This window comes from Lepidochelys kempii, chromosome 1, assembly GCF_965140265.1.
Source record: "Lepidochelys kempii isolate rLepKem1 chromosome 1, rLepKem1.hap2, whole genome shotgun sequence".
In the NCBI taxonomy this organism is placed as follows: domain Eukaryota; kingdom Metazoa; phylum Chordata; order Testudines; family Cheloniidae; genus Lepidochelys; species Lepidochelys kempii.
The window spans coordinates 77,195,833-77,222,481 of record NC_133256.1 but is presented as its reverse complement, the minus strand read 5'-3'; the positions used below and the strand labels follow the sequence as shown (position 1 = coordinate 77,222,481).

The following is a 26,649-nucleotide window of genomic DNA, read 5'->3' as shown; positions in this document are numbered from 1 at the left end:
CGATATATACAAGACTGCCCCTCAACCTCTGCTTTTCAACACTCACTTCACCACACTACTCTCTCCCAACACTACTAGCAGTAAATATTTACTAGTGGTAATAGCTGGTGTGTTTGGAGAGAACCCAGGGATAAGAGATAATTATTTATTAGGTGTATTATGGTAGCACCTACACCTCTAATTAAAGACAGGGGCTCCATTGTACCAGGTACTGTACATATATAACAAAAAGTTGATCCCTGTACTACACTTATGTTCGCATTCTATAAAACCAAACCAGCCAGCAGTACGTTTCTGTCCCAAATCCTCCCAGGGTACTTCAACCAAGACATGGAACATGTTGAGACTTAAAGATTTACATAAAAAGATTTTTTTTAAAGGGAATAACTGCTGTAATATAATGAATGTCCCAAACAACAAAGGCAATAGGGACGGTTTGTGAACATAAAAAATTCTAAATATACCAAGCCTTTTCTTCCCATTCCTCATTTTGGACCCTTCAAGCCATACCAACTATCTTATCTCATGTTCTTCTGTAATGTCCCTGCATACTCCATGCTGGGTTCTCTCAACTCTCAGGAAATCTCATTGGAGTATAGTTCCGACTTATGGGAGTGGGAGGCATAATATAAGTGGTATCATATTAAAATACGGAGGAAGGTTTTTTAAAAAAGTATGAGTATTGCTACACATATAAATAAGGTGAAAGTCTGCAAAACTAAGCTCATATACTAAAAACAAAAACAATTACTTAATCACCATAGGCCACTTATATAAAACTTTTTGTGCATTTATCTCAGAGCACTTTACAAAAGTAAGCAAACAGTATTATCGCCCTATTTACAAGATGAGTAAATTGAAGCACACAGAGGTTGACTGTCGAAAAGACGTTTGCAAACACCTTTAACATTACTTCCAAAACCATTTCTAATCAGACCTTGTTTTCTGCATTCTGAAAGTCCTGTTCACAGTCACTACGACACTGAGGCATAAAACAGTTTCTAAAACTGGGCGTAACATTCATTTACCTATGTGCGCCATGTTTTAAACTGTTTTAGGAGCTAAAGTAAAACATGCTGAAAATGACTCATTGTAGAACCGGAATATATACTATAGGAAATAGGAGTTCATTTACAAGTGGGAGAAATGCCCTCACACTTCATCGGTGGGAATTCACTGGACTTCCTTTCCAGTAAACGTCATTTTAAAATAAATATGGAAAATATGTTTCTTTTACCTGAAGTTTTTATAAGTTGATTTAGATAGTTGGCATTACTAAATAATTTTTAAAAGACAGACTTATAAAGATAAATATAAAAAAGAAGTTTTACTAACCAGTTTTGCTAAATATTACCATTTTATGAATAGAAAACCATTATGATTGGCATTTTTTTTAATGTGAGGGATAAACTTGAACTCTATCATACGGTTCACATAAACACAAGTATAACTGGTAGCCATCTGAGACTAAGGCTAAAATTTTCAAAAGCCTCTGAATGGCTTAGGAGCATGATTGTTTATAAAGCACAACAAAATGGGAATATAGATGTACATATTTTGGCAAGACAGCTTTTTGGTGCCTTCTATGCCTTCTTAGTTTTCAGACTGCTAATTTAACCCTCAATATTTTTTGGACTTCCCTGCTTTCCTTAATTAGCCTTCTTGAGATCAATAGGAAATAATCAAATGCTTGAAGGAAAAGGCTCACATTCTTCACAATGTAGCTAAAGCTTCAGAAGTTTATTCTACCAATATATGTTTAATGCTTGGAAAAATTCTATGCAATTAAAAAGTGCCTCCAGTATGGACTTTCTATTATTTTATCTATTGTATTTTCAGTCATTGTATCTCTATTAGATACAACTAGAGCTGGGAGAAATCTTTGTGAAGAACAGAAAATGTATTTTTTGGGGCACCAAAACTATTCATGAATTTTAGTCGAATTTGGTGAACAGTTCCGTCTGGAAATAACCTGAAAAAAAATTGTTGAAACAAAACAATTTCAGAAACGTTGTTCTGAACCAACATTCAAAACGTTTTCTTCAGCCTGAACAATACTCTTTGTTCTTTTGTCAAGAAAAACTGGGGGGAAAAATACAGTTTCAGTTCAAAACAAAACTTTTTATTTTTCAGTTTTTTGTTTCAGTCACTGAACTGAAAAATGAATTATTCAATCAGTGCAAAATGAAAAAAAAAGGAAATTGTTGCACAATTTTTGCAAAAGCTAGAAATTAGAACTTGAGATCACAAGTTTGGGGGCATGGAACATCATTATGAAGGGCAACAAAAATGTATATTTTCAATTAATTAGCCTTGCCAAAAGAGCATCCAACAAAGGATCCTTGATGGAGTGGAAATAGAGAACAAGGTGACAGGTTTTGCTACTGTATTTCAACTCTTACTGGGACAGGTCCTTCTCTAGGTGCAGCAGAGATGGGGGCTGATGGCAGCCCTCCGCCAAGTAGTATGGATTACAAAGGAAGGATGATCTGTGCAGGATAAGTGACTGACAGATCATTCCCAGTACTGTCACTTAATAAAGTTGCAGCACAGTTAAACCATATGTCTTGTCATTCTTCCTGTGGTGTCCAGGACAACAACAATCAAAACAAGTTTTTAAAAATATTAATTCTCTCCTGCGTACTATTCTGATAAATTTGTGAATCCCTAAGCACCTGAAAAAGAATAACAAGAAAAGACAGAAAAGGGTCTGCTTTGCCACAGCTGGAATTTTTATTTACTATTTCCCTGGTTTAATTAAAATAAGTTTTTCAGAGATCAGACATAAGTTACAATAAACACAGCAACATTTTCAAAAGGATTAGTTAGTGCAGATTTGTTTCCCCTAAGGCAGCAGACACCTTCCAAGTTAACAAGCAGGACAGTAGCCAAGAAAAAAAATCCAGTTAATCTGAAATCCACATCTAAATGATTCAGACATAAAACTAGAATATGTATGATACTTAGGGTTGCCAACTTTCTAATCGGACAAAACCGAACAACCTAGCCCCGCCCCTTCCCTGAGGCTCCAGCCTCTGCCCTGCCCCATCCACGGGGCCCTGCCCCCTGCTCATTACATTCCCCCTCCCTCGGTGGCTCACTCTCCCTCCCCACACCCTCACTCACTTTCACTGGGTTTAGGCAGGGGTGCGGGAGGGGCTGAAGGCTCTAGTTAGGGGTGCGGGCTTTTGAGTGGAGCCAGAAATGAGGGGTTCAGGGTTTGGGAGGGGGCTCCAGGCTGGGGCAGGGAGTTGGGGTGCAGGAGGGGTGAGGGCTCTGTAGGTGTTGGGGTGCAGGAGGGGGCTCCAGGCTAGGGGGTGGGGCCGAGGGATTCGAAGTGCAGGAGGGGGCTGTGGGTTGAGGCAGGGAGTTGGGGTGTGTGGAAGGGTACAGGCTCTGGGCTGGGAGTACAGGCTCTGGGGTGGAGCCAGGGATGAGGGGTTTGGAGGTGGCCTCAGGGCTGGGGCACGGGCTTACCTCGGGCAGCTCTCGGCCAGCGGCGCAGCAGGGTTAAGGCAGGCTCCTTGCCTGTGCTGGCTGCGCTGCACCCCAGAAGTGGCCAGCAGGTCTGTCTCCTAGGCAGAGGAGCCAATAGGCTCTGTGCACTGCTCTTGCCTGCAGGCACTGCCCCCCAGCCAGCTTCCATTGGCCGTGGTTCCCAGCCAATGGGAGTGAGGAGCCAGTGCTTGGGGCGCGGGCAGTGCACGGAGCCCCATGCCCCCCCCACCCCACCGCCTAGGACCCAGACCTGCTGGCTGCTTCTGGGGCACAGTGCAGTGCCAGGACAGGTAGGGACTAGCCTGCCTTAGACCCACAGCACCGCCGACCACATTTTTAACGTCCCAGTTGGCAGTGCTGACCAAAGCCACCAGGGTCCCTTTTCGACTGTGCATCGTTCCGGGCTCCTGGCAACCCTAATAATACTTTAGTATCTTATTTTACAGTAGCAATTAAGAGTTATTATATTTTGACAATGTGTCCAATATTTTAACTTTAATATGTTTTTACTGATATATAAGTATATAATTACTTTTGAGAATGTTCAATATAATATCTATCACCTAATTTCTGTATTTTTTGAACATTACAGATTAATATGTTTGATTGCAGAATTGCTCAGGTAGTGTTCAGGTACCCCTGGTAAGAGGAAATATGGCCCTGTAGTATTCTGTTAGAGTCCTGTGAGCACGCACATTTTTTGTCGTAGCAATTTACTCAGGGCAAATTTGCAGATACCACTCTGAATTATTTTCTATATTATTATATAAATAAAATTAGTAAGAATTTAATTCATTGTTATGCAATAAGTTTATGCTTAATATTCAAACCTTTTGGAGGTTTTAAGGCTTGATTCATAAATAGAGTGATATATTTATATCCCTTTATTCTTTTACTGTGTAATTCTCCACTATTATCTTGTTAACAATTAGGGAAGGGAAACTTTGATAGTCATAGTTAAACTCAGCTACAATACCTATCTATATAGCATCAAAACTCCTCAGCAATTTATAGACATGTAGGAATACAAGGTTGCTGGTTCAGCGGAATTTAGCATTTAAATAGTACTGAGAATGAGGGGTTTCTATAAATACTTCTGTAACTAACTACAGTGTTATTGCTTTTATTCATAGCCATCTTGCCATGTATGGTTTACGTATTTTGTTTTCACCCTTCCTACATTCTAAACCATAATGAGCAATTTCTTGCCTGAAATAATTTCTGTTATAGCTTTTCTCAATATGCTATTTTCTCAATATGCTTATTAATGGGTTAATACCCCTATCTATGAATTCGGAGAGACATTAGACAGCAATGCCAGTGTCACTGCTGTAGGCTCCGCCCTTCAATTGAGACTATAAGAAAAGTTCTTCCAAAGTTGGACAAATAACCAATTATTAGCATTAAGACAATAGCTAGATATTATATATTGATTAACTTTAAGACAATTATATGTCTAAATCTCCTTTAGAGAAAAATTTCAATTTGTATTCTGATCATTTAGCCAGCTACTAGGGAGGACTGAATGAGGAGAGAACCTACGAACAGAATTATTAGCATTTGACCATTTTATAAATATTTATTTGATAAAAATTCATCACCAACACCATGAGAAAAAAAGAATAACATTTGACTAAAAAACCCCGAGGTATTAGCTACACTCCTGATCATAATGTTTGCCAGGGGCTTTTCTTAACCACCATCCAGGTTCATCAGCATTCCACATACTTCTGAAGTTTTCAAACATATTTGATTATACAGATTATGATACCAATGGTAACTATGATGAATCTTTTGAGTAATAACAAATTTAACTTATTATAAAAAAACAGCTCTGTCCAAAACTGAACACCACAAGTATTCCCTTACGGAGAAAAAGTAATATTATTTTCTCTACTTCTGTGTTAGGTCTGGACTACACTAAAAAGTTAGGTTAACCAGCTACGTCATTCTGGGGTGTGAAAAATAACTGAGTAGCACAGTTAAGCGGACCTAGCCCCTGGCATATACAGTGAACTGGACTTTGGAGACAGCTTTTTTTTGTGGGAGTTGGTTGCTTCTACCATCAATGGAAAATGAAGGAAGTAAGGAAGGATATTCTGATGAGGTCAGAGCCCAGACATATTTTAAAGGTGAATTGCCAAAATTCTGTTAACTTAAGCAACATATTACTGGCATCAGTAACCAGCCTTCAGTAGAGTTATCTAAAACTTCACTTTTTCTCTTCTTTTTAGTTGCTGCATATTCCAGTTTTATTTAGACTGTTGTCTCTTGTTGTGATTCAACACCACCAAAGCATAAATAATAGGGCTGTCTACCACGATTAAATAAATTAATCGCACTGTTAAACAATAATACAATAATATTTATTTAATTTTCTTTTGTTTTCTACATTTTCAAATATATTGATTTAAATTACAACACAGAAAACAAAGCGTACAGTGCTCACTTAATATTTTTATTACAAATATTTGCACTGAAAAAACAAAAGAAACTGTATTTTTCAATTCACCGAATACAAGTACTGTAGTGCAATCCCTTTATCATGAAATTTGAACTTACAAATGTAGAATTATGTAAAAAAAAATAACTGCATTCAAAAACAAAACCATGTAAAACTTTAGAGCCTACAAGTCCACTCAGTCGTACTTCTTGTTCAGCCAATCGCTCAGACAAAGAAGTTTGTTTACATTTGCGGGAGATAATGCTGTCTGCTTCTTGTTTACAGTGTCACCTGAAAGTCAGAGCAGGCGTTCGCATGGCACTGTTGTAGCCGGTGTCGCAAGGTATTTACGTGCCAGATGAGCTAAAGATTCATATGTTAACTTCATGCTTCAACCACCATTCCAGAGGACATGCATCCATGCTGATGACAGGTTCTTCTTGATAATGATCCAAAGAAGTGCAGATTGACGCATGCTCATTTTCATCATCTGAGTGAGATGCCACCTTGTGATGGAGTGGACTAGGCCCAAATGCCCCCTGCTGGAGGCCTCAGAGTTCTGCCACACCCATCACAGGGAAGGAGCAATGGAGAGGTCCTCCAAGCAGGCTACAGGGGAAGTAGCCAATCAGGGCCCATGAGGGCCATAAGAAAGGAGCTGCAGAGTGGTAGTTAGCTGCTGCTTGGAGCAGAAGAAGAAAGGACTGCAGGCCTGGCTGCCTGGAAGAGCAGCAGGGCCACGGACAGTTTGCTAGCAGGGACCGGGGGAGCACTGAGGCAACTCCTGGCTGGTTGCTAGGACTGAGCAGACACTGAACCAGGGTAGGGCTACAGGAAGATAGTATCTCCAGGGAGGAAGCCCTGGGGATACAATCCTATACCAGGGCTGAACTACTTAAACATCACAGACAAGGGAGGGCTAGAGAAAGACACCACCACCACAGGGGTTCGAAGATAGGCCCTGGTGGACCGTATACCTGGAAGGGGTTTGTGCTGGTTAACATGCAGACAGTTTGACTTGGCTGGAATGCTGTGTCACTGACAAACCCGCCTGAGAACCAGCAAAAGGGGTCACCAGAACTAAAGAACGCAAACACGCCCAGCCAAAAGGGGGCACTCATGAGAGGTGAGTGCTAACCCCGTTACACATCTACAGAAGGTTGATTTTCTTTTTTGGTGGTTTGGGTTCTGTAGTTTCTGCAACGGAGTGTTACTCTTTTAAGACCTCTGAAAGCATGCTCCACACCTCACCCCTCCGATTTTGGAACTCACTTCAGATTCTTAAACCTTGGTTCAAGTACCATAACTATCTTTAGAAATCTCACATTGGTACTCTCTTTGCGTTTTGTCAAATCTGCAGTGAGCTTTCTTAAACCGAACAACATATCTTGGGTCATCATCCGAGACTGCTATAACATGAAATATATGGCAGAATGAGAATAAAACAAAGCAGGACACATTTTACTTTCCCCCAAGGAGTTCAGTCACAAATTTAATTAACGCATTATTTTTTTAACAAGCATCATCGGCATGGAAGCATGTCCTCTGGAATGGTGGCCGAAGCATGAAGGGGCATACAAATGATGAGCATATCTGGCACGTAAATATCTTGCGATGCCGGCTACAAAAGAGCCATGCGAATTCCTGTTCTCACTTTCAGGTGACATTGTAAATAAGAAGCGGGCAGCACTATATCCCATGAATGTAAACAAACTTGTTTCTCTTAGTGTGGCTGAACAAGAAGTAGGACTGAACTTGTAGGCTGTAAAGTTTTTTCATTGTTTTGTTTTTGAGTTCAGTTATGTAACAACAAAAATCTATATTTGTAAATTGCACTTTCACGAGAAAGAGATTGCACTACAGTACTTGTATGAGGTGAACTGAAAAATACTATTTCTTTTGTTGATCAGATTTACAGTGCAAATATTTGTAATAAAAAATACTAAGATAAAGTGAGCACTTTACACTTTATCTTAGCATTTTTGTGTTGTAATTGAAATGAATATATTTAAAAAGTAGAAAAACATCCAAAAATATTTAATAAATTTCAATTGGTATTCTAATGTTTAACAGTATGATTAAAACTGTGATTAATCGCAATGAATTTTTTTAATCGTGATTAATTTTTTTGAGTTAATCACATTAGTTAATTGAGATTTATTGACAGCCCTAATAAATAATGCCATTGAAATCACAACAATCAGACCACCCCAGTGGACCAGGAAACCAGCATTCAAGAGGTCAAGAAACTGTGCTTTTTTTTAAAGAAGGCTGTTGCATGGTTTTGAAGTTTTTAAAAAAGAAAAAAAATTATATGCCCAAAATATAAGATAGCGTTTTGTTAAAACAAAAATTCTATACAGTAAAAAGAGAAAAAATGGCACTTATCTCATTCTTTATGTGATGAATATATTTTCCAGCAGGGTTCCACGTTTTATATGAATTCATTTACAGCATAGTGCATGCTGGAATGTCATATTGCAGTGAGGGCTAGGAGTCCCACAGGGGACAAAATACACAGGACTGAATAATAAAGAGTGTTTACAGGTTTGGGCAATGTGCTAAATGCCCTAATAGCAGTATCTTGGTTATTAGGTGTGAAGCACATATTGCTTAAGTTAACAAAATCTTAACAATTCCTATTTACAGCTCACCTTTGAAACCAAGTTCAAGCAAAATGTCACTTAAATGTTCATTCCAAGTAGACAGCGAGGTGGCACGATTGGTTAATGCATTAGCCTTTCAGTTCCTAAACACCTGGGTTTAAACATGGATTAAGTCATAAATGAAATGAATGTAGTAGCCTCATTCAAATCCTTATTTGGATATTATCTATAGCTCAAAATCAGCATATAATTAGCATGACTACTAGTCGTCATTTACGAGAACTAAGCATTTAAATAACCAAGGTGCTGCAGAGCAGGACACTGGAGCTATTGTGAAGCAGTACAGAGAATTATTCACAACTCCTCCCCACACTAAAATATATTAATAAATTGGCATGGGGAAGTATTACAGCTGTTCTCCACCACCATTTGGGACATATGGAAGTGAGAAAACTGGTGGAGGCAGCAGGAAAGGAACAAATGGTCTACCACAAAGGTAAGTATAATATTCAATTACTATTATGCTCCATACAAATTATAGCTAAATTGTTAGTTGAAAACATTATAAAAATACTTCCTATTCTGAACTAATGAATCACAGCACTGGTCCACAGAGTACTCCTGAGTGAATTATGTGCAAAAAATTTTAAATTATGCACCAAAAAATTTCAAATTATGCGCACAGTATTTTAAAATTCTGCAACTTTTATTTGTCAATAACAAATGTGGCTCCAGCATGGCAGTGGGGAGCTGGCTGCATTGAGATGGGAGGTTACCCTGAAGACCCCATCTCCCCCAGTACAGGGACTCGGCAGTGAGGCTGCACCTGACCCTGACACAGTGCAAGGGCTGGACCTGCCCCAGAAACACCTTGGTGACCTGGCCCTCTGCACCAGGTGTGGGAGGGCAGGCTCCGCCCAGCAGGATCCAAGTGTGGAGGTGCTTACTGTGGGGGGATCCAGGTGTGGGGCAAGAGGTTTCTGTGTGGGATAATCTGGGTGCAGGTGGCTCAGTGGGAGATCTGGATGCACAAGGACTTATTGGGGGGTTCCAGGTGCAGCGGCAATGGGACTCTGCAGGCAATCCAGGAGAAGGTGGTTGGGATTCACCAGGTGGGGGTCTGGGTGCCATGGGAGTGGGGCTTGATGGGGTGGGGGTCCAGCTGCAGCTGGCTGGGGATCAGTGGGGTGGGGGTCCAGGTGTGTGAGGTCAGTTGGAGGAGTGCAGGTGTAGGGCTAAGAGGGTTCAGAGTTCAATGGGCCTGCTTAACGGGGGATTCCCAGCTGCTGCCGAGGGCGCGCCAAATGCCGGGCTCGCGATTCCCCTATCCCCTTTTCTTCTCTACCCCCGTCCCCTCACTCCCACATTCCCCCCACCCCTCCCTATTCCATCCCCTTCCTTCCCCACTGCCTCTTCCCTCCACCCCATCTCCCTCCCGTCCCTCACTTCCCCACCCGTCCTTACCCAGCCCCACTGCAGGAACTCACTATTCCACAGAAAACAGGAAGGCTCCCGCACACAGAAGGGGAGCACAACTGTCACGAGGACCCAGGAGGCGACGTTCAGCTGCTGAGTCAGTGGAGCCGAAACAGCTGGGCAGCTCTACGCTTGAAGAAATGAGGGGAGGCAGAGGCACGTAATCCTGTGTCCCCCCATCCGCCAATGTCTCACCTCTGTTTGAAGGGGAGCAATCCCCGCAAAAAACTGCACCCATGGTCGTGTCCTCTCTTCCCACACACACCCTGGCATGGCTTCCCTGCCATTTTCAGCAGGGAAGCACAGGAATTCTGCAGGAGATAAGGGAGTGGTATTTTCTGCAGGCGCACAGTCACACAGAATCCCGCAGGAGTAATAGAGAATCAGAGAGCTCAGAGTCTGATGAAAGAGGTTCTTCACATCATATGAAGCTATCCCGCCAGTGTGAGTTGCACAACTTCACCACAAGAGGAGCACTTGCTTTGGCCGCTAGTTATTTTAAATACTGTCCCCTTAGGTGACAAGCCTAACAGATTAAAAAAACTATGTCATTCTTGAAACAACAGTGAGAAAAATATTCACACAATCTACTCTTTGAGAGACAAGGCAAGACAAGGGAAGATGAGAACGTTGCTCACCTCATGCAGTAACGGAGGTTCTTCGAGATGTGTGTCCCTGTGGGGGCTTCACTTTAGGTATCAGTGAGCCCCCGTGCCCACAGCTGGATTTAAGGTAGTAGTTGCCCGGCTGCACATGCACGGTCCCCATCTCACGCTGCTTCAGGCGGTTAACTGGTGCTATGTGACCAACCCCCCTGTTACTTTACTCTGCGGTAGAAAAGTAATAAAATTCCGAAGCAGAGGAGAGGAGGGAGGGTCGTGGAGCACCCACAGGGACACACATCTCGAAGAACCTCCTTTACTACACAAGGTGAGTAACGTTCTCTTCTCTGAGCGATGTCCCTGTGGGTGCTCCACTTCAGAGCAGTGCTCTCCAGTGAAAGGAGGGAGCTTCGGAGTTGAAGACGTAGCAGATGAAAGTACGGTATGTCCGAACAGAATACTGGAAGATGCATGTTGTTGCAAAGTGTAATGCTGGGCATATGTGTGTGGAGAAGCCCAGGTTGCGGCCCTACAGATTTCCGTGATGGGAACATTATTAAGAAACGGTATGGATGCTGATAGGCCTATGGTAGAACGAGTGCAGATCCCTGAAGGCCCTACAGTGTAGGGGGTTCTCGTTCATGCTGGAGGTAACACAGTTTTATGCAGTCTGATATCCATTAGAAACACATTCTTTGGAAATGGCATTACCTTTTGATCATTCGGTGATTGAAACAAACAGTTTTGGAGACTTGAGAAAATATTTTGTTCAATTAATGTAGAAGGCTATAGCCCTGCGGACATCTAGGGGATGTAATCTAGACTGTTTGTCCGCATGCGGTTTAGGAAAAAATGTCAGCAAATATATTGATTGAGATGAAAGGATGAGACAACTTTAGGTAGGAACTTGTGCTGTGGTCTGAGGGATACTTTATCTTTGAAAAAGACTGTCTAAGGTGGGTTCTGTATAAGTTCTCCCACCCTTCTGGCAGATGTAATGGCCACTAGGAATGCAACCTTCATAGAAAGTTGGAACAAGGAGCTTGTAGCCCTGGGACCAAAGGGAGGGCCGATGAGGGCATGGAGGATTAAGTCGAGGTCCCATGGTGGGGTGGGATTCCGAACTTCTGCAGAGGCCCTTAAGAAAACGTTTAGGGAGTGGATGTGAAAAGGTACAGAATCCATCTACTTTATGACGGAATGCCAAGATCGCTGATAGATGCACACATATGTAACTCATGGAGATGCCCATTTGAGTTCCAGCAAGTAGTTCAGAATGAGAGGTAAAGGGGCTGAGAGAAGTGCCGTCTGTTTGTTGGCACCATGAGTCGAATGGCCTCCACTTATGTATGTATGTGAGTCGGGTAGTTGTCCTATGACTGTTTAACAAGATGTTTTGTACATCTGTGGAATATGTCATTTCAGAGTCTGAGAACCCTGCAGTAACCAAGCTTAGAGATGGAGTCATTGGGGATCCAGATGGATGACACAACCTGCAGCTGAGGTAGAAGTGACAGTGTGTGTGGTGTGCAGACCACCATGTGCAGAAGGTAAGGGTACCATGTTTGTTGTGACCATTCGGGGGCTTTTAGGATCACTCTGGGTCTGTCTCGTTTGATCTCATGAAGCACGCGGGCTAGGAAAGGAGATGGGAGACAAGGCGTTTAGTAGGGGAGCGTTCAACTTGATGAGGAAGGTGTCACCCAGAGAGTGTGGACCGAGTCCCGCTCTGGAGCAGAACTGGGGGTATTTGGTGTTTTGTGCAGTTGTAAAAAGATCCATCATTGGAAACCCCCACATCCAGAAAATGTCTAGTATTACTGGTGTGTTCAGCTCCTACTCGTGGTCCTGATAAAACTTCCTGCTTAGGGTATCTGCCATAGTATTCAGGCAGCCAGGTAGGTGTGACGCTGTAATTTGGACATTGTGCACCATTGCCAAAGGTGCATGGCTTCCACACAGAGGGAGTGTGATCACACTCCCCCTTGTCTGTTTATGTAGAACATAAAAGTTACATTGTCCGTGAGAATCTGTACCATCCTGTCTCTGATTAGCGGTAGGAAGTGGGAACAAGTGTTCCGAACCACTCGCAGTTCTAATAGGTTTATGTGAAGATGGGACTCTGTCACGGAGCATCGGCCGATACAGAGTGTGGTTGCAGATGTGCTCCCCACCCCAGAAGGGACGCATCCGTAGTGATGGTGATCAACAATGGGTTCTCTGGGAAGGGCACCCCACCAGTAGACATTGTCCAGGTTGGTCCACCACAAAAGAGAATCTTTGACTGTCTTTGACATAGTGAGGCACTTCTTTATACTGTGCTTGTGTGGGACATAATTTGTTTGGAGCCAGGCTTGGAGGCACTGCATATGTAATCTTGCATGTCGGACAACGAAGGTCGTGGTGGCCATGTGGCCTAGAATTTGTACGCAAGTTCTGGCAGACACTTGCGGGCTATTTTGTGCTGTGGAGATCAAATTTGTTAGAATCAGAAATTGTTTTGTCGGTAGGGAGGCTGTTGCCTCGAGGGAGCTGAGGTCCACTCCAATAAATTCCAGGTGTTGAACTGGTGTTAGAGTTGATTTTTGAATGTTTATTTGAATGTTAATCTGGTAAACAGAGTTATTGTGTGTTCGATGGACTTTATGACTGCCTGACTTGTTGGTGCTTTCAACAGACAGTTGACCAGGTAGGGAAAATCATGATTCCCTCTCTACGTAGATGTGCAGCTACTACGGATAGTACCTTTGAGAAATACCCGAGCCACAGTGGAAAGGCCAAAAGGTAGCACTTCATATTGGAAATGGTCATGTCCTAGTGCAAATCATAGGAATTTTCAATGTGAGGGATGAATGGATGGATATATGAAAATATGCATCCTGGAGGTCGAGGGCTGAGAACCAGTCCCCTCTTTCTACTGCAGGGATTATGGTGCTTAGTGTGACCATTTTGAATTGCTGTGTTTTCACAAATTTGTTGAGTCACGATAGGTAGAGGATAGGCCTCCAACCTCCTGTTTTTTTCTGTGACAGAAATTAGTGGGAATAGACCCCCTTACCACTGTACTCGGATGGTACAGCTTCTACTTCTCCTAGAGTCATGAGGTGGGTTACCTCTTCTTGCAGTAGACCAGTGGTGGGCAACCTGTGGCCCACTGGGGTAATCCACTGGCAGGCCACGAGACAGTTTGTTTACATTGACCATCCAGAGGCATGGCTCGCAGCTCCCGGCGACCGCGGTTCACCTTTCCCAGCCAGTGGGAGCTGTAGGCTGGCCACCACTGCAGTAGATACTCGTGAGAGGGGGTCCTTGAAGAGAGATAGGGAAGGGGGGGGGATTAATAGGGGGTTTGGAGGTATGGTAAATGGAGTAACCAGTTTTGATAATTTCTAATACCCATCTGTCTGTTGTAATACTGTGCCAAATTGGGTAAAATGAGGTCAGGTGATCTCCAAAGGTCTTGATAGTTGTAGATGATTCCAGCATTGAAAGAGATGGGGTTCTCAGGCCCTCGACCAAGGCTTCAAATTTGTTGTCTGGAAGTTGATGGCTGAGAAGTAGTATTTGAGGGACCAGATTGCCGTCACCTTGAGGTATTCTACTTCCGACCCTGATGTTTGTAGTATCTACTGCATTGTGCATATGGAGGGGGTCAGAATCGTTGAGGGGGTTGATCACTGCCCTGTTGCTTTTTGATCTTAGGGATGTGGATGCCCAGAGATCGCAATATCACCCTCGAGTCCTTAAGAGTGTGAAATGACTCATCTGTTTTCTCCACGAAAAGTTCAGATCCTTCGAATGGTAAGTCCTCCACAGTCAACCATACCGGCTTTGGGAATCCAGATAGATGGAGCCAGGAGGCTCGTCTCATAACAATTGTGGTTGCTATGGATCTCGCAGCTGAATATGCTGAATCCAGAGCAGCTTGTAATGCTGTTCTGGCTATGAGTTGACCTTCTGTGATGAGTGATTTGTATTGTTCTTCTTTGTCACTGGAATAAAGGCAGTAATTCAGAGAGACTTGCATAGTTATTGTGGTCATGCTTTGCTAATAAGACCTCGTAGTTGGCAATTCTCATTTGTAAGGTCTCAGCAGAATAGGCTTTGCAACCGAAAAGGTCAAGGCATTTCCAGTCTTTGTCATATGGAGTGTTTCTGTAATATTGTTGCCTACCCCGTTCATTGAAAGCATCAATCACCAATGAATTCCATGTTGGATGCGAAAAAAGGAATTCAGAGCCCTTTGCAGGCACATGGTATTTTTTAATCAGACCTCTTATAGGTAGGTGGAATCGTTGCAAGGGTTTGCCAGAGCAACTTCACAGGATCCATAATCGCATCATTCATGGGAAGGATGATTTTAGATGAGGTTGATGGGTGCTTGTGCATGATTCCTGACCTCTTCTGAGGAGATGTCCAGTGAAGTGGCAGCTCTCCCTAAACAATGTCAAGACATCTACAAATCACCACCTGCAGTGGTAGGTGGGGGCATAATAGTGTCGTCCGGTGAGGATAAGGAGAAGTGGACTTCCGGTGGATTGTCTTGATCAGAGAATTCCTCCTCCTCCTCCTGAGCCCCCTGTTCAGAGGTGCCAGGTGGGATCAATAAAGGTGCTTGAAGTGTGTCAGCTGTGGGAAGGCTGACAGGTATGCCCGGTTGTCGTTGTTGGTATGTAGCCCATAGATTCCAAAAAGACCATTGTGGTTGGAAGGGCATAGTGGGCATCCACTATGGTTTGGAAGGTTTGTCAGGTAGCCCGTGCATGGAGGGGTGTGCATTGTAGGAGCAGCCACAGGGGAGGAATGTGGCAGAGAGCGCCCAGCATTCTCATCTCCATCCTCACTGGAGAATTGTGGAGCGGACAGAGGTGGAGAACTGGGCTGACGAAGCGCTGTGGGTACTGAGGTACCATTGGTGCTGAAGATGGGAGACTCCGGTACTGGATTAAACAGAGATATATTTGTGGTGGAGGAATTGCTGCGACTCATCCGGTATCAGTACCGTTGGTGTTGTAGGAAACGGGTCCGCATGTTGGAAACTGCTTGTCGGCACCGGTGTGTGACTGACGTGTGCGTAATGGTTGCACTAGGTGGCAGCATTAGCATGCGAGTTATTGAGATGCTTGGTACCAATTGCTTGTTCCTGTCTGATGGTACCATGGAATGGGGTTTCATTTTCCCCTTGGTGCTTGTGACCAAGCTCGGCTGCGTGGGAGTTTTTGGTTTCTTGGTACCGATGGTGCCAGAGGGACCCTCTGTTTCAGCTGCTGACATGGCCGGTGCGGTCAGTACCAGGAGTGTTTGCGGAGTGTGAGTGGAGAGCCTTTTGTTGGCCAACTCCAAAGTTGGGAACATGGTATCCCGTTTTTTTGCCGCCTTCTTGGCGGGTTGATCAGGAGCCCGTGCCATGGAGGAAGGGCCCTTATCAGAGGCTGCCAATGGCAGTTTCTGGCCTGGTAAGGTGTGTACCTAATGTTAGATGCCAGGTGGAGAGATCTCTCCATGAGTACTAGTTTCAGTTGGAGATCTCTTGCCTTTCTGGTGCAAGCTTTCAGATTGTGACAGTGCGAACACGTCTGCAGTGCATGTGTCTCGTCGAGACACCGGGCACACAGAGTGTCCGTCAGAAAGAGGTACAGAAAACCTGCAGATAGTGCAGTGTTTGAACCCTGGAGAAACAGTCATGCCTCTCAAGGAGCGTACTCTCCCTGTAAAAAAACAAAGGGCAGGGGAAGTACAATAACCACATAGAAACGGAAACCTACATGCCCTTTGAGGAAAAATTTAAGTAACTTTTTTTTTTTTTTTTTGGAAAAAGCAAAAGATGGGGATCAAATAGGAAGGCTAACTATTCTAACTGAAAACTAAAAACTAAGGGAAAGCTTAGTTCTTGCTAAGCTGCGAGGCACTGCTAAGTGCTCTGACTCGAGCCAAAAGCAGTAGAGAAGCAGCTGAGGAGGGGTTGCTTGCACACCTGTTAACCGCCTGAAGCGGTGCGAAACGGGGACCATGCATGTGTGACCCAACTGGACACTGATTCCTTAAATCTCCGGTTATGGGCGCAGGGGTGCATCAACACCTAAAGTGGAGCACCCACAGGGACATCACTTGAAGAACAGAAGAATCTTGAGACAATCTGGATTGCTGCTCAGGCATTCTGGAATTCCACTGGTTGCTCATGGGTGAAAATGCATTTTGTTAAAAACTAATCTTGTCCACTTAGAGAAATGATGAAAACACAGAACAGAAATGACATGAACCTCTTCAGTCAGTGAGTCTAATTCCCTGCTATCACAGGAAATCATGTCATATAATCATGTTCATAAATTTATCAAGATCCACTTTAAAACTGGTAAGTAGTTTGCTTCCACTATTCCTATTGAAAGGCAGTTTCTGAGACTCAGTCCTCTGATAGTTAGAAACATCATTCTAATTTCCAGCCTAAAATTTATTCATGTGCAGTGTATACCCTTTGTTCTTATTGTCAACATTATCCTTTAGCTTAAATAGCTTTTCTCCTTCCCTGTTGTTTTACTACCCTGCGGTATTTATAGAGAGTAATCATATCCCCTCTCAGCCCTTCATTTAGCTAGGCAACACAAGCCAAGTTCTTTTAGTGTCTTGTAAAATAGGCTCTCCATTCCTCTGCCCATTTTAGTAGCCCTTCTCTGCACTTCATCCAGTTTTAATTCATCTTTCTTGAACATGGTTGACAAGAATTGTATGCAGTATTCTCTTTAAGTCCAGAAAAAATTATCAAATTTAATGACATAAATATACTAGTATCTCTTTAGTTCAATTTGTGTATATGCATTTTAAAATATACTTACTGTTCTAAGAGATGCTCATATTTTCCTAAAGCATCTTTTTCAGCCACAACTGCTCTTTCTTTTTCAGCCACAGCATTATCTCTTGCTTCTCTCAAATTTCTGAAGTAAAAAATAAAATTATTCTGTCAGCAAGCATGCGATACATATATAAGCATGGTATATATGAACAAGAATTTTAATAAACAAACAATATTAATTTATATCTAAATCTCTTTTTTAGTCATTTTGGACTGGCTCACAAGAGCTGTATGGGAGTGCTAACTTATTTTGTGAATAGCTTCTCATACTTAATAGTTGACTATTTGTTTTTTTACACAAAAGTCTTATTTTACAATAATTTTCCCATCCCCGATTTCATATACATTTTTACCAATTGTGACTTACTGGTCTCAAGTCTACATCATTGCCACTGATTATATATCCCCATTTCTCAAAACGCATTTACTACCTCTTTGAAAAACAAAGATGTATGAGACTCTTTTCTGCAATTATATTATTCCATATAATCTTTTTTGCTTTTATGCTGGTCAATTAAAAATAACCCTTTCAGATGCTTTAGAAATTTTACAAAACTAGTTTTCTGAGTTACAAATTTTGAGAATTAAGACAACCCAGCATAGCTCACTTTTGGGCCAACAGAACACAAAATTTGTCTGACATGCTCCAAGATTTGTATAGGAAACAGACAGATTTGATTTAAGAAAATCCAGCCCTAAAACCTGAATTGAACACAGCAGATCTCCACTTTTAAGACCTAGCAATATTACTTTGTACATAATGTCAATGTTCTTTATATAATTCACATTTAGAGCCTAATCCTATACAATGATGATTATTTGAATTCCCACAGCAGGATTAGATCTTCATTCATGTATAGAAATGACACACAAAAATGTTAAAGAATGTTAAGATTGCAAAGTCAAGAATTCAAAGTTTGGAAAAGGATTAAGGGTGCCTGAGCCTATGAGATTGAGTGATAGACATCATCCCAATTTTATACCTAGGGAACAGAGAGATTAAGGTAAAAAGTCTACATTAATTTTGGGTGCCCAATTTGAGTAGCCTAGGAACTGATTTTCAGAGCACTTAGCATTACATAGTACTTTATGTGTTCAAAAACAACTCCCCACTGACTTCAGTTGCTACTATAAGTGTTCCGGCAATCAGAAGCAGGTATCTCAGATTGCATACCCATAAAATAAGGAACACAATTAGTGACCATCGGTGAAAAGTTTGGTTTATGTGACTTGACTAGCATCCCCACCCTACCCTGGACTCCTCTCCCCACTCTCAGACTCCTTGCCCAGCCAGTTCCAGCCATCCCTGGGCTCCTTATTCAATCTGTCACAGAGTCTGTTTCTGTCCCTGCAGTAGTTTAGAATAGGCTCAGGAATGTACTGAGCCTTACTTGTCCACCAGCCAGGAATCATCCTTCTTTTCCTCTTCCTATTCCAAGTTACCACTTTTGAACTCCCTTAGACCCCTTACACTTCTGTTCCAAAAGACAAAAGACCAAAATGGAAGAATGAGAACAAGGAGCTAGTATCATAAGGTTAAGGCAGATCAAAAGATCCCCAAAGGATAGAATAAACCTCAGATGAGGAGCTCAAACACCAATCCTATGTCTAGAAAAAAGACATTGTTCAGGTCCAAATTCCTTAGAACCAGAAGGACAGAATGACACACAAAGACTTTAGTGGCACTCAGGCTTCACTGAAGATGAAGTGGGGACAATTCTATGAACCCTTGGTTCTGAAGGCTGACTAACTGAAACAGGAGATGTAACACTGAAGCCCGAGACACTATAAATAGGGAAAGGTTTACAGCTGAGAAAGAAAGACAGAAAGAACCTAAGTAGTATTTGAAACAGCAATGACACCATAGGCTCTCCTACACACTGAGATAAGCATATAGATTTGAATGGGCTGCCTTAGGACCAATGAGCTCACTGTCACCAGCTTCCTTCTACACAGAGGATTTGCTCACCACCAACACAGCTGTGCTTCCTCGGTCTTTGAAGCCAAGTGGATTTTTGAAATCAAGTGGAGTTGGAACTTCAACCCTTCTTAGCATAATGTGCAAAAAAATATGTGAAAAAAGACCTTCCTACCATGGGATTTTGATGTTGGAGCAGTAAAAGAGTCCCTCAGTACTAATCTTGATGGATCTTCTGCTTTGGACTAGGCCAGAAGTTCCTTAAGTGCTCCTCCCACACATGGAGTTTTAAGAAACCCTCCCCCTCTCTCAGAGTCCCAAGGATCAAACAAATGTAGACTTACTATCAGCCCAGACTGTGCCCCCCATACCTAACCACCTGAAGCATAGCACATGGTCATCAGCATCTGAATATGTAGTGTCAAGATTCATACATCTTAAAGTTGGTATTACTGGCATCAGCCATGGTACTGATCAGGGTGGATAAAAATCAAGGATTTAAAAAAAATAAAGTAAAAAAATTGGATTTTTTTTAAATTTAAATCAGATTTTTTTTGATAAAATGCTTTTTGAGAGAAAAAAACCTACCTAAAGATAGTTTTAATTAATATATATTATAGCTTAAAGATATCTCACCATGGAATAGAGATTATACATTCTAATTCTATAGTATGAGACAATATATTCATGTAATGTTTAAGAAAAGATTTATAAATGAGTTCCAATAGTTCATGGATTAGGGACCCAATTTTATGGGGTTCCAGAGGCTTCTGTATAGCTTATTTAGATTAATCTATCTACCCAATGGGACTCAGTGCTCAGTCTAGAAGATACCATCATTGATGCTTAGTTTTGCAGTTCTCCAACTGTGGATTTGTGTCTCCAGAGATAACATGCTTGTTAACAGCAAAAATGTTTTAAAATAAAATAAATAGATAGAGGTGAGAAATAACAGACCTCTACCCTATTGTCCCTCTGCAAATTTGTGTACACCAGGGGTAGGCAACCTATGGCACGCGTGCCAAAGGCAGCACACAAGCTGATTTTCAGTGGCACTCACACTGCCCAGGTGCTGGCCGTCAGTCCATGGGGCTCTGCATTTTAATTTAATTTTAAATTAAGCTTCTTAAACATTTTTAAAACCTTATCTACTTTACATACAACAATAGTTTAGTTATATATTAAAGACTTATAGAAAGAGACCTTCTAAAAACGTTAAAATGTATTACTGACACGCAAAACCTTAAATTAGAGTGAATAAATGAAGACTCGGCACACCACTTCTGAAAGGCTGCCGACCCCTGGTGTACCCAGAGTCAATCCCTTACTTCTCTCTAAAAGTATCAAAAAGATTGTTGGGGGTGGAATAGAGCTAGATAAGGAGAAGAAGTCTGGAGATAAATGTGAGAAGGGAGGGACAGGCAGTAGAAACAAAAGTGAAACTGTTTGAGCAGCATATTCCAGAAGTCTTGAGGTCTTTCTGAGTGTAGCCTTCATTGATTAGAGATCTACCATACCATGCTCTCACTGGAAGGGCAAACTTATAATGGCAGGAGGCCATAAAAGAGACCCAGTTCGGCAATAAGAACCATTCAAGAAATACAAGTTTGATGATGATGTTTTAAAGAAAGTCACAGAAGTGAACTGCTGGAAGTCACTTAAGCACTTGGATTCAGAGACTGTTGAAGTGATATTTTCACTTTTAACAGCAGTAGATTCTTCTGCCAGCGTAGAAAGAATATTTTATTCCCTTGGACTAATTCATTCAAAATTGATAAATCGTTTGGGACCTGAAAAAGCAGGAAAGCTTGTTTTTCTTTTCCAGATTATGAACAAACAGGAAAATGAAGGTGAATACAATTGAGTTAGCTGCAGAAGCCAATATTTTAAGTTTCTCATGTTGACCTGGCTGACTTAGTTGATTTAATTTTTGTTTTTTAAAATACCTCATTTAACTATTTTAGTTAAAAACAATTTTAACAAAAACAAATCTGATTTTAAAAAACTTGAATGTTTAACTAAATTCAGCAACCCCCCCCACCCCCCAAAAAAACCCGAGGAGTACTTGTGGCACCTTAGAGACTAACCAATTTATTTGAGCATAAGCTTTCGTGGACTAAAACCCTCTTCATCAGATGCATGCAGTGGAAAATACAATAGGAAGATATATAGATACAGAACATGAAAAATGGGTATTGCCATACCAAAAAGTCGCAATTCTCCAACAAAAAAACTTCAAAATCAAACTCCAACGAGTGACTGCAGAATTGGAATTAATTTGCAAACTGGACACCATTAAATTAGGCTTGAATAAAGACTGGGAGTGGATGGGTCATTATGCAAAGTAAAAACTATTTCCCCATGCTAATTTTTCCCCCTACTGTTACTTACACCTTCTTGTTAACTGTTTGAAATGGGCCATCCTGATTATCACAACAAAAGGTTTTTTTTTTCTCCTACTGAAAATAGCCCACCTTAATTAATTGGTCTTGTTACAGTTGGTGTGGCAACACCCATTTTTTCATGTTCTCTGTGTATATATATCTTCCTACTGTATTTTCCCACTGCATGCATCCGATGAAATGGGTTTTAGCCCAAGAAAGCTTATGCCCAAATAAATTTGTTAGTTTCTAAGGTGCACAAGTACTCCTCGGTTTTTTTGCTGATACAGACTAACATAGCTACCACTCTAACCAAATTCAAAAATTCACATGCTTGTTTTGTTAAAATATTATATGTTTGCTGTTGAAGCAAAAAAATCCCAAATACATAACATTGTTGTTTTTATTAAATAAAACAATTTAAATATCTGTCTGGTGATGTTCTCCAACTAATACAGCATGGCAAGAAAATCCTCCAAATAGTAATGATTAATGTGCTGAATTGGAGATATTTATGAAGTCTTTGGGAGGTGAACTCTCTGCTTCAATTACCTTCGGTAAATGAAATAACCAAACAATCATTCATTTTCTGATATAGCTGTAAAACTAATCTGAAAAGTTTTCAAAATAAATCACTTAAAAACGTATAGTTTGTACCTTCTAAAAATGAAATTTAGATCTCTCTCTAAGTTGTGAAGAATATGTATTAAGGTTATAACAACCAACAAGAATGCACTTTTATGTAGAAACACGATTAAATCGAATCTTCCTGATTAGTGATTTAAATCATGATTTAAATCAATTTAACTCAAATCCACCCTAGTACTGATAGGAAATAAAATTAATGAGTTTATACCTCATACCTGTCCAAAACAGAACAACAAGAAGAGTCAAAAAATGCAGAGAACAATACAGCAGGACAAAGTCTAAAGAGAAGCTGTGAATGTACAGATTAAAATACTCTATAGTCATATCCTCCCACCCCCAAAATAAAATCCCCCCTTAAACTGAAACCCAACCTCTGAGGGCCCAGAGTCAAAGGTACCGCCTCAGGCATGGAAGAGGTTGCGCTCATGCTCAGTCAGACGAGCAGGCGAAAGCCCTCTATCTTCCTGCGCTTTTTGCGAGGCACCAACGACTGCGAGCGGTGGCGGGTCTCTGCACGTGAGGAAGTCTTCAGTGCTGGGAAGTGACAGTGCTGAGGATCGCTGACCTCTGAGTCCTTCCTCTGTGGACCTCCCTCATTGAAGCTGGTGCACTACACACTGATGCCAAAGTACCCAGTGCCGGGTCCACGGGGATCGATTCTGATTGTTGCTGCAGGTCTGCCCCGATGAGCAGAAGTTTCAGCCTGTGGTTCCTTTCCTTCTCGGTCCTGGGCAGAATCCTCTGCAGATTTTGCACTTGTCAGTCTGGTGAGATTCCCCCAGGCACCTAAAGCAGGATATGTGTGGGTCAACTTTGGTATCAGCTTTTGGCAGACCTCACATGGCTTAAAACCCCTGGGACTGAGGCATGCCCTGGCTCCGGGAAGCAAAAGGGGAAGAGAACCCAGGCGAACAAGGGGGTTAAAAAACTACACTACACTACACTATACTAAGAACTATTAACTATTTACAGGTAATAATTAAGAGTCTACTAGGGGATCATTCGAGAATGAGAGAAAAAAGAGAACGCTTCAATGACGGTGACTGGCGATAAGAAGGAATTGGAGAGGCGGCAGGTTGGCAGGGTCCTATATGCAGCACCATGAAGGCATGACTCCGGGGTCGCCTGAGCTGACCCAACAGCTACTGCTAAAGGAAAAACCTTCTGGCAACTTTGCATGCGGCGCACACACACCTACTTGGAATCAACATGAGTAAGCACTCAAAGAAGCATGTTCCTGTTTATCAGGAGGAGAGATGAACAAAGTCCCAATTTGATCCTCAACGAACATTCCATCAGTATTTTCCTTGATGGGTGACCACTCCATTTCCTCTGAAGGAGTCATCTCTTAGTTGTCATGCATGTGCCACTCTTCTTGAGGAGGAAATGGTGTCAGAAGTGCCAGTCATCTCTGCACCGATTAAAACATGGGTGGCTCTGGAGGGCAGCAGTGCCTGACATGAGGCCAGTACTGGGAAAGCTGTCGGTGCTGGTGGAGGTGCCTGTGGTACCATGAGGTGCAACGGTGTCAGGTTACCAACAGAGCCAAAACTGGTGACATGTTTGTTTGGCAGCACTGGGAAAAGCCTTCACTGACTCCTGAACATAGGACATAATAGTTGACGGTGTTCCTACATAAGGTATTTCCAGGCAGATGGAGATTTTGGCAAAGGAAGCCCACTAGGTTACCTGCAGCAAACCACAAGACTTGCATTGTTTGAGGAGCATGGGATCCCCTCAGAACCAACATGTTCTGGATCAGTATCAGTGACAAATACTGCTGCACTGAGTCAAGCTGCAGAGTCATAGCCAAAACCACGGATGGCGGTCCCCCAAACATGAGGGACTACATAGTCTGAGATATGCACACCAGTGAGGTGTCAAAATAATTTGTCACCAGAGTCATATATCGAGGAGAGGTGCATGCCAAGGGCATCACTGACAGGGTAAGGAGTTCAAGAGGTGACATGTCAGTGGAGTAGGAGAACAAAGCCTCAGCTTTCTTCTCCTTGGTCTCCTCTTGTAAAGCAGAATGCTTTCTTTTTTCCTTCCTCTTCCCTGGAACAAGTTCACAAGGAGATCTGAAAACAGTGTCAACTCTAACAGCACAAGAGCAATTTTCGGTGCTGACAACAATGCCAATCTAGACTGCAGTGCCAGAGCCCTCTATTTTGATGGAGCCTGTGGTGCTGAATGGCAGAACAATCCCACTACATGTTTGTCTCAGGCTAATTGATTTCAGGCTGGTTTCAAGGCTGAGGTGGCAGTGTTAATTCCTCAGGTCTCTTTAAAAAAGTTGTCAGCACAGAGGCAGACCTCAAAACTCCGGAAGGCACATTAGGACAATCTGGTTGAAGGCTTAAGGAAGCCAAATGCCCCTGCAGACTTAACTGTTGTCCTTTGTCGTCCAAGGAGTGAAGATGTGGCAAATCGTGCACTGGGCTAGGTGAGCTTCTCCCAGTCACACTACACAAGCCTCTGCCAGTGTGTCTGTCTCAGTAGCTGAACAGGTCACACACGTTTTGAACCCTCTGTGGTGTTTGGGACCCAACACAGCCTTGGCACTAACCCAAGGCAAGTGGTCTCAACTACTTTAACTGTACTAGAACTATAGTAACATTAAGAAAAGGACAGGCTAACTAGCTAGTGGACACAAGAAAAAAGTTCCAGTTAGCTCTCTGTGATAATGATGAAGAAACAGAGGTGGTTGTGAGAGAGTACTCCTTTGTATAAACTGGACTGATGTTGTCATCCTAGTGTGACAGGTACTTCTGCATCTTCCTCCTCTCCCACCGGCAAACGTGGGCTTTTTTAATATAATTCCACAGTTCAATGCTAAAGGCTGTAGATTTCCCGTAAGTGGGAATGCACAGTAACCAACAAAGAAGGATTTTTATAATGTGGGCAAAACAACATTTTTTTCCCTAATCTTGTTTTTGGAAACAAACAAACAAAAATTCAATCCGAAGACCACACCAAATGGTTCAAGCGTGGCAATGTTATAAGTAACTGAAAATGGTCCTAATAATGTAAAGTGTCCATTTTAACTGCAAGTGTCACCACCTGCAATGCCTAGAACAACTTCTTCTAACTGAGTTTGTATCCAGTTAGAAAGTGAGATGGTTGGATCTAAACACAGTCTGTGTGCACACACATAGTTAAAACAGCCCAAACCATTGCCTAGGCTGGCACAGGGCTGTATTCCAGCAACTGATTTAGTGCACTGTTTTTGCAATGTAAATGGTACCCTCCCAAAGAACCAATTCTAGGGTGAGGCCTCTAAGAGACTACCAATTAATAGGTAGTGGACCAGTAATGGCAGTTGATGTTTATTTAAAATAAAAATATACATAAAAAATTTTGATTATATATTTGTTTACACTGAGAAAGACAACAACAGTGTGATATATGTTATGGTGGTCACTGTTGTAATTGTGTCAGTGTCAGAAACTGATTACAAAGAATTTGTACTTGCAATGGACAGAATCTTACCTTATACCTGCAAATACACTTACCAGTCCTCCTGATCTTCGATTATAGTCACATAAGACTGGATAGGTTTGTGCAATAATTGCTATTACTATGACCTCTTACTATTGGCTGATCACTTTGGCAGAGAGAAACAGTGCCAAAATTCCTACGGTCATAGGTCCCAACCTTTAAATGCCTAAAGACTTAGATAGGTGCTTAACACTATGCATATGAGGTGTTCCACTGAATTCAAATGGGACTACCAACATGCAAGGTATGTCAAAAGCAGGTAGGTCAGCCTTTGCAAGATTGGTATCACAGTATGTTCTGCTGAAAACATAACAGTATAATGAATTGGAGATGTATACTTTTTTTAGATCATAAGTTTTAAACTATATCAAACTTGCTTTCTTTTTTTAAAAAGTAAAAAAAAAAAAAACAAAAAAACAGAAAACCCCCCTCATGACTCATTTCCCACGTTCCTCATTCCTCTCAATACAGTCCCCTCTCTATTCTCAGATTCCAAGGCTTGTCTCCAGAACAGCTGCAAAGCATCATATATAGGAAACTACCTGACACGTATGTACTTTATACATATTAATTTCACTATGATATAAATGACAGCAGCACAAAACACAAACCACTAATGCTAACGTGGAAGATAATTCTTAGTATTGAAAATAATTAATTGTCAACAAAAGCAAAAGTTGTCAGCAGTTATTTTAAGAGAAAGCAAAAAATAAAACTGCACTTTTATTG

The 26,649-nt window shown here is 41.9% G+C and overlaps 1 protein-coding gene across 7 annotated transcripts in view; it reads right to left on the bottom strand.

The window, feature by feature from the left end:
• PIBF1 (progesterone immunomodulatory binding factor 1) overlaps positions 1 to 26,649 on the bottom strand; it is a 171,836-nt gene that overhangs the window by 105,471 nt on the left and 39,716 nt on the right. For all 7 annotated transcript variants that reach the window (XM_073346595.1, XM_073346575.1, XM_073346604.1 and 4 more), the window contains one exon: positions 17,456 to 17,554. In XM_073346595.1, the coding sequence (XP_073202696.1) occupies positions 17,456 to 17,554 (99 nt within the window). The remainder of the gene's footprint in view (positions 1 to 17,455; positions 17,555 to 26,649) is intronic.